General features: G+C 44.8%; 1 protein-coding gene across 2 annotated transcripts in view; it reads right to left on the reverse strand.

Annotated features, from left to right (window-relative positions):
* hnf1a (HNF1 homeobox a) overlaps positions 1-6,978 on the reverse strand; it is a 165,634-nt gene extending 158,656 nt beyond the window's left edge. For both annotated transcript variants that reach the window (XM_080208440.1, XM_080208442.1), the window contains exon 1: positions 6,633-6,978. In XM_080208440.1, coding sequence (XP_080064566.1) covers positions 6,633-6,970 — 338 coding nt within the window. In that variant the 5' untranslated portion in view covers positions 6,971-6,978. The remainder of the gene's footprint in view (positions 1-6,632) is intronic.
* Between the last annotated feature and the right edge of the window lie 1,944 nt (positions 6,979-8,922).

Consider the following 8,922-nt stretch of genomic DNA (forward strand, 5'->3'; position numbering starts at 1 on the left):
AATATAAAAACATTCGCCTTGGAATTATAGACAAAAGATAGAAATAACATAAAAATGGCGAATGGTGGGTTGTACCCATGGGTCACGGGCATACAGAAACAAGAAAGTGACGTTGAGTGGGAGATGCTGGTCATCCCCTTATACAGGGAACGTTCTTCTTCAGTTATCTGCTCAAAGGCAGGTCCAACTCACAGCACGTCCACAACAGGTTGGGCATGGAAGCCTATCCCAAATCCACCCCAGCCAAAATGGAGATCAAACCCTATCCACACTGGCTGTCCACTCTAGGAGATCCTATGGCAACCTGCACTTTTACATCTTATAGTCTGGAGTTATGTATAGTGATGGTAACCAAGACTTGGGAGTCAATGTTCAGGATTCTCTTAAGATTAACTTGTGGGTTGACTTGGTAGTTAGGAAAACAAATGCAGTGTTAGCCTTTAGTTTATGACGACTTGAATACAAAAGCAGGGATGTACGCGAGGCTTTAAAAGGCTCTGGTGAGACAATATTTAGAATATCGTAAGCAATTTAGGGTCCTATGTCTGAGGAAGGCCTTGGAGAGGGTCCAGAGGAGGTTCACAAGAATGATCCCAGGAATGAAAAGATGTATGAGGAGCTTTTGAAGACTCCGAGTCTTTACTCGATGGAGTTTAGACGGATGAGGGGGGGAAATCGCATTGAACCTTACAGAATAATGAAAGGCCTGGATAGAGTGGACGTGGGGAAGACATTTCTATTCATAGGAGAGACCAGGATCCGAGGGTATAGCCTCCTTTAAAACAGAGTTGAGGAGAAATTTCTTCAGAGGGTGATGAATCTATGGAATTCAGTACCACAGAAGGCTGTGGAGGCCGAGTCACTGAGTGTATTTAAGACGGAGATAGGTTGGTTCTTGATTGGTAAAGAGGTCAAGGGGAAAAGGCAGAATAATGAGTTGAGAAACCCATCAGCCATGATTGAATGGCAGAGGAGATTCAATGGGCTGAATGGCCTAATTCTGCATCTTATGGTCTTAGGTACCAATTTTCTTTCCATCACACAGTTTATCAGGCATTGATGGGCTGAATGGCCTCCTTCTGCAGCGTAGGGATTCAAATCTATGTTATGAATACAAGGCCGGAATTGAGGCAGTGGTGGTAACCACTGTGCCATCGTGCTGCCCATTACAGAGCATTACTCTGGATTACTAACCTACTGACAATACCACACTACACCATTGCCTCCTCTTGAAGTTGATAATGGTGTGTTCGACCAGTTATTCAAAACTTATGATTTCCTTTTCCTTTATTTGTTCTGAGGGAGGTGGGTTGTTATCATTCCAGATTCAATATGAGGCTCTTGATGCTGGGGTCTGAAACCAAAAGAGAAAATGCTGGAAAATCTCAGCAGGTCCTGCAGCTTTGACAAAGGGTCACCTGGACTTGAAACATCAACTCTCTTCTCTCCTTACGGATGTTGCCAGATCTTCTGAGATTTTCCAGCATTTTCTGTTTTGGAATCATTTGCAGGGCTGTGGGGAAAGGCACAGATGCCTCAATCTCAGGATTGCTACCTGTGCCACATGCCAGTGAGGGTAAGAGTAGGATGCTCAGGCAGATGAACATGTGGCTGAGGAACTGGTATAGGGGGCAGGGTTTCAGATTTCTAGATCACTGGGACCTCTTCTGGGGCAGGTGGGGCCTGTACAAGTGAGACGGGTTACACCTAAACTACAAGGGGACCAATATACTTGCAGGGAGGTTTGCTAGTGTTATTGGGGAGGGTTTAAACTAGATTTGCAGGAGGATGGGAACCAGAGTGCCAGAGCAGATAGTGGAGCGGAGGTGAAAATAAATGATGTTATTAGTTCATGCAAAATCACAAATAGAAGGGTTGTGTGTGGTGGTTATTATCTTCTGACATGTGTCTATTTCAATGCTAGGAGTATTGTGGGGAAGGCAGACGATTTGCAGCGTGGATCGACACATGGAATTATGACGTTATAGCCATTAGTGAAACTTGGCTACAGCAGGGGCAGGACTAGCAGCTCAATGTTCCAGGATTCCAATGTTTCAGACGTGATAGAAGCAGAGGGAAGAAGGGGGGGTGGCATTGCTGGTCAGGGAAAATGTTGCAGTAGTGCTCAGGCAGGACAGATTAGAGAGCTTGTCTACCAAGGCCTTATGGGTGGAGCTGAGAAACAGGAAAGGTATGACCACACTAATGGGGTTGTACTATAGAGCACCCGATAGTCAGCGAGAATTGGAGGAGCAAATCTGCAGAGAGATAGCATAAAGTTGTGATAGTAGGGGATTTTAATTTTCCACATATAGATTGGGACTCCCATACTGTTAAAGATCTAGTCGGGGTGGAGTTTGTAAAATGTGTTCAAGAAAATTTTCTAAATCAATATATAGAGGTACCAACTAGAGAGGATGCAATTTCAGACCTCCTATTAGGAAATGAGTTAGGGCAAGTGACGGAAATGTGTGTAGGGGAATACTTTGGTTCCAGTGGTCATAACGCCACTAGTTTCAACTTAATCATGGATAAAGATAGATCTGGTCTTCAGGTTGAGGTTCTAAACTGGAAAAGGCCAAATTTGAAGAAATGAGAAAGGATCTAAAAAAGCGTGGATTGGGACAGGCTGTTCTCTGGCAACAATGTGATTGGCAAGAAGGAGGCCTTCAAAGGAGAAATTTTGAGAGTGCAGTGTTTGTATGCTCCTGTCAGGATTAAAGGCAAAGTGAATAAGAATAAGAATAAGGTTCTCGAAGGAAATAGCAATTCTGATAAAGAGAGAGATGTATGACATGTATAGACAACAGGGAACAAATAAGATGCTTGAGGAGTATAAAAAGTTCAAGAAGCTACTTAAGAAGGAAATCAGGAGGGCTAAAAGAAGACGAGGTTGCTTTGGCAGTCAAGGTGAAGGATAATCCTAAAAGCTTCTACAGGTATATTAAGAGCAAAAGGATAGTAAGGAATAAAATTGGTCCTCTTGAAGTGGTCAGCTTTGTATGGAACCAAAAGAAATGGGGGGGATATTAAATGGGTTTTTTGCATCTGTATTTATTAAGGAAATTGGCATGGAGTCTACAGAAATAAGGCAAACAAGTAGGGAAGTCATGAAATCTATACAGATTAAAGGGGAGGTGCTTGCTGTCGAGGCAAATCAGAGTAGATAAATCCCCAGAACCGGACAGGGTATTCCCTCGGACCTTGAAGGAGACTAGTGTTGAAATTGCAGGGGCCCTGGCAGATATATTTAAAATGTCAGTATCCACGGGTGAGGTGCCGGATGATTGGAGGATAGCTCATGTTGTTTTGTTGTTTTAAAAAGGTTGTAAAAGTAATCCGGTAAATTATAGGCCATTAAGTTTGACGTCAGTAGTAGGTAAATTATTGGAAGGAGTACTAAGAGATAGGATCTACAAATATTTGTATGGACAGAGACTTATTAGGGAGAGTCAACATGGGTTTATGCGTGGTAGGTCATGTTTAACCTATCTATTAGAGTTTTTTGAGGCGTTTGCCAGGAAAGTGGATGAAGGGAAGGCAGTGGATGTTGTCTACATGGACTTCAGTAAGGCCTTTGTTAAGGTCCCGCATGGGAGGTTAGTTAGGAAGGTTCAGTCGCTAGGTATACATGGAGAGGTAGTAAATTGGACTAGACATTGGCTCAGTGGAAGAAGCCAGAGTGTTGTTGTGGAAGATTGCTTCTCTGAGTGGAGGCCTGTGACTAGTGGAGTGCCGCAGGGATCAGTGTTGGGTCCATTGTTGTTTGTCATCTATATCAATGATCTGGATGATAATGTGGTAAATTGGATCAGTAAATTTGCTGATGATACAAAGATTGGAGGTGTAGTGAACAGTGAGGAAGGTTTTCAAAGCTTGCAGAGGGATTTGGACCAGCTAGAAAAATGGGCTGAAAAATGGCAGATGGAGTTTAATGCAGACAAGTGTGAGGTATTGCACTTCGGAAGGACAAACCAAGGTAGAACATACAAGGTAAATGGTAAGACACTGAAAAGTGTAGTAGAAGAGGGATCTGGGAGTACAGGTACATAATTCCCTAAAAGTGGCGTCACAGGTAGATAGAGTTGTAAAGAGTGCTTTTGAAACATTGGCCTTTATAAATCAAAAAATTGAGTGTAAGAGTTGGAATGGTATGGTGAGGTTGTATAAGACATTGGTGAGGCCGAATTTAGAGTATTGTGTGCAGTTTTGGTCACCTAATTACACAAAGGATATAAATAAGGTTGAAAGAGTGCAGAGAAGGTTTACAAGGATGTTGCTGGGACTTGAGAAACTGAGTTACAGAGAAAGGTTGAATAGGTTAGGACTTTATTCCCTGGAGCGTAGAAGAACTAGGGGGGATTTGATAGAGGTGTATAAGATTTTGATGGGTATACATAGACTGAATGCAAGCAGGCTTTTTCCACTGACACTAGGGGAGAAAAAAAACTAGAGGACATGGGTTAAGGGTGAAGGGGGAAAAGTTTAAAGGGAGTATTGGGGGGCTTCTTCACACAGAGTAGTGGGAGTGTGGAATGAGCTGCCAGGTGAAGTGGTGAATGCGGGCTCACTTTTAACATTTAAGAAAAACTTGGACAGGTTCATGGATGAGAGGGGTGTGGAGGGATATGGTCCAGGTCAGTGGGACTAGGCAGAAAAAATGGTTCGGCACAGACAAGAAGGGCCAAAAGGCCTGTTTCTGTGCTGTATGGCCCTTGCAGTGAGCCAGTACAAAGAGGGCGGGCCGAATGGTCTCCTTTTGTGTTGTAATCATGGGGCGATGGCACAACCGTATTTGGATGAACAATTACACGTTCCCTGGTCCACAGTGGGGTCCAGTTGAAATGGGAATCTGTTCAGTGCGGCCACTGCTGCAGCTGAACTGGGAAATGAATGAAATGGAAAAAGGGGGAGTGCGAGGCTAGGAGTTCCCACTACTCAAAACGCAACACATTAATCTCCCGTTTACAGGTAAGATCAGCAGCGGCTGGTGATATCACCCCCAGCAACAAACACTTGTGTTAAACACCAACAACACAGAAATGGTCATGGAAAGTCCGGTGATTTTTGATTTAACATTTCGTACAACCTGTTACACACTCTCCCCACCCCCCCTCAAATGAATACGTGCTCGTTCGCCTGTGCTAATCCCGAACTACTTTTTTATTGATCTGTTGATGTTGACTGACAGATCAAACTTCCAACTGGACCAAAGTCCAAATCGCATTTGGAACAAACAAACGCTTTTTTTTCCTCCCAACAGTTTCTATTTCCACCCCCTCTCCTCTCCTCCCCTCCCCTCCCCTCTGGGCTACAAATTCCACCTTGTGCTTCCTGGACTCTGGTTTAGTCAAGGGGAGGGTCTGTGCTACCATTCAGTTTAACCCCAATTGGATTAGGCATCAACCTCCGGAGCCGCGTTGATAAGTTATATCTGACTGTAAAAGTCTGAGCAAACACTATGACCCACCCAGTTTGCACATTCCACCTTGTCGCTGGCTCCATAAGTTCTCTGCTCTCCTCACTTACTTAAAGACTCCAAAATTCACCTTAACACCATCCCTCCATCCAAATCAAACAACCCATACCTTAGCTGCCCGAATGAACTCAGCTTTTTCAAGAGCTTACAGCTCACTTTGCGGGCGGTCAAAATTTTGCACAACCACAACATAATGTCACCATCAAATTAAAATATTCGATTGCTCGTTTAGAAACGAACTCCTTTTCCCTTAAAGTGGGCTGGAAACTAACTCCCTCCCTCCCTCAACAAAAACAATTCGTTAATGCACACAGCAAGCTACACTCAATCTCAGACTGGTTACTTTTACAAGAAAAATCCTAATTGGGAAATAGTTTACGAACTCTTTGTGCAATTTTTTTTGGCTGAAAACCAACACCCCCCACCCCCCTCCCCAAAAAAATAATTCGTTAGTGCACACAGCAAGCTACACTCAATCTCAGACTGGTTACTTTTGAAAAGAAAAATCCTGATTGGGAAATAGTTAACGAACTCCTTGTGCAATATTTTAACTTGTTTGACTATTTACCCAGGAAAGTGTAACAATTCCTCTGATCGACAGAGAGACGTCCCAATCGATTTAATTTGAACAACATTTGGTTAGAAAAATGAAAGAAACATACACATTAATATGAATTCGATGGGATTTGAGGGATTGAGAAAAGGAACATTTAATTTTTTCTGCCCCAGATGTTTATAAATGCAGGTAGTTTCAATACAGGGTGCCAAATTGTTGTGTACAAACGGGATTATGGAGCCTCATTACCATCGAATTTATACACAAGGGGGAATTAATTAATAACAAAGCAACGAAATAACTTTAATCTGGGCAGAGGCATATCCCATATCGGTCACACGCTTCCGGCCGCCTTGTATAATCAGTAGTTAATGATCAAATGTTTCCAAAAAGGACGGCTACACTATTTTAGTTTATATTTTGCAAAAGAAGAAGAGAAATAACAATCAATTGGATAATTAGTAACTAGCTGTGGCACGCCTGATCCAGCCAGGCAAACCACACTGGCGCACAGGATGGGCAGCTTTGGATGGGGACAGCGATAGTGGTGCTTAGGGGCAAGAGGGAGAGGGAGGGTACTGGGGGGGGTGTCCTTACTGGAGAAGTTGTTCCACGATTGCCCTTTGCTGGGCGGCTTCCTCTGGACTGAGGTTGACCAATTCCTTCAGGATAGCCGGAGTGTCGTAGTCGCCGTCCTCTGAGCTCTCGTCCCCGGACAGCTTGTCCTGCTGCTGCTGGCCGTTCGCCAAGGCCTTGGAGCCATCGCTGGGCAGCGGAGTGAGCACCGCCGACCCCTCGGCCTCCTCCGTCTTGACAGGTTGACGGGGCTCCAGCTCCTGCAGAGCTTCAATCAGGGTCTCCTTGCTGAGCCCAGAGTCCACCAAGGCATTCATCAACTCCTGCTGCAGTGCTGTCAACTTGCTCACCATCTCCATTTCCACCCTCCCCCCCTTCCTTCCTTCCTTGCACCCCACTCCAAACAACCCTCCCCCCCAAAAAAAAGTTGTAAACTTTCCCCCCCCCTCCACCCCCAGATTTCCTTTCAACTCCAATTCATTTCCCCCCTCGTCCTGAACTCTCCCCACATCATCCAAGGAGCTGAAGTGCTCTCTCTCTGCCAAAGTGCAAGTAAATCGGCAAAAACCATTACTTTCTGCAGTAGAAAGTGGCCTGCTTGATAAACCCTAGCCCCGGTTCATCTATTTACATTCTAACTAGGCACATTTTCCAGGGTTCACGGTTTATCCATCCGCTCTTCCAGCCACTGAACTTTGGACCCCATTTTAATGTTGCACAAAGTGCAGGGAATATGTTACACACTAAAACTGCACCGCCACAGCTCTATAAAAACAACAACCCTTCTTTTTGTTTCTGAAATGCACGAAATAATGAAAGCAATTTTTTTTTTCAAAACCAATTTTTCTCATTGTTTCCCCCCCCCACCTCTGTTTAAATATTTATTTTCAACTCATGTTCAATATTGATTCAGCTATCAGACCCAGTCAGCTGCTCTCTTTAGCTACAGACCGGTTTGAGTTACAAACTGGGTACAATGGTCAGAGAGGTGTTTTCCGGCCTACTTTCCATTGAAAGCGGGGTTACTCGTTTTCTTGGCAATCTTGTAATGCACCAAAACTGGAGTCAAACGTTCATTTGAGGGACAGCCCAGAGGTAGACTCGTGTGTGCTCCTTTCACAACCCCAGGGTGTACAGTCAATGAACAGTGTGAGGCGGTTCATTTTGGGAGTACTAACATAAGAACGTAAGAAATAGGAGCAGGAGTAGGCCATCTAGCCCCTCGAGCCTGCCCCACCATTCAATAAGATCATGGCTGATCTGAAGTGGATCAGTTCCACTTTCCCGCTTTCTCCCCATAACCCTTAATTCCCTTATCTATCAAAAACCTATCTACCCGTGACTTAAATATATTCAGCGAGGTAGCCTCCACCACTTCAACGGGCAGAGAATTCCAGAGATTCACCACCCTTTGAGTGAAGAAGTTCCTCCTCAACTCCGATCTAAACTGCCCCCCCTTATCTTGAGGCTGTGCCCTCTAGTCCTGCTATCCTTTCTGAGCGGGAAGAATCTCTCTACCACTACCCCATCCATCCCCTTCATTATCTTATACATCTCTATAAGATCCCCCCTCATCCTTCTAAACTCTAACCACTACAGACCCAACAAGGAAGGCAAGGGAATACATAATGAACAGTAGGATGCTAGAAAGCACAGGACCAGAGGGATCTTGGGGTGCCTGTGCAAAGATCCCTGAAGGCAGCAGGACAAGTAGATAAGGTGGTTAAGAAGGCATATGGGATTCTTGTCTTTATTAGCTGAGACATTGAGTATAAGAGCGGGGGAAGGGGTCACGATGGAGCTGTACAAAACGCTTGTTAGGCCACAGTACTTTGTTCAGTTCTGGCCACCACATGATGAGAAGGATGTGATTCCACTAGAGAGAGGGTGCAGAGGAAATTGACAAGGATGTTGCCTGGGCTGGAATGTTTCAGCTACGAAGAGAAGCCGGTAGCACGGTGGGTTAGCACTGCTGCCTCACAGAGCCAGGGACCCGTGTTCGATTCCCGGCATGGGTCACTGTCTGTGTGGAGTTTACCCAGTATCCTTGTGTCTGCATGGGTTTCCTCTGGGTGCTCCAGTTTCCTCCCACAGTCAGAAAGACGTGTTGGGTAAGTGCATTGGCCGGTCTAAATTCTCCCTCAGTGTACGCGAACAGGCTTTGGAGTGTGGCGACTAGGGGATTTTCACAGTAACTTCATTGCAGTGTTAATGTAAGCCCACTTGTGCACTAATGAATAAATAAACAGTTAGACTGGGGTGGTTTTCCTTGGAGCAGAGAAGGCTGAGGGGGGACTTGATTGAAGCATAT

Source organism: Carcharhinus amblyrhynchos, chromosome 20, assembly GCF_965287045.1.
Source record: "Carcharhinus amblyrhynchos chromosome 20, sCarAmb.v2.hapA, whole genome shotgun sequence".
NCBI lineage: Eukaryota > Metazoa > Chordata > Chondrichthyes > Carcharhiniformes > Carcharhinidae > Carcharhinus > Carcharhinus amblyrhynchos.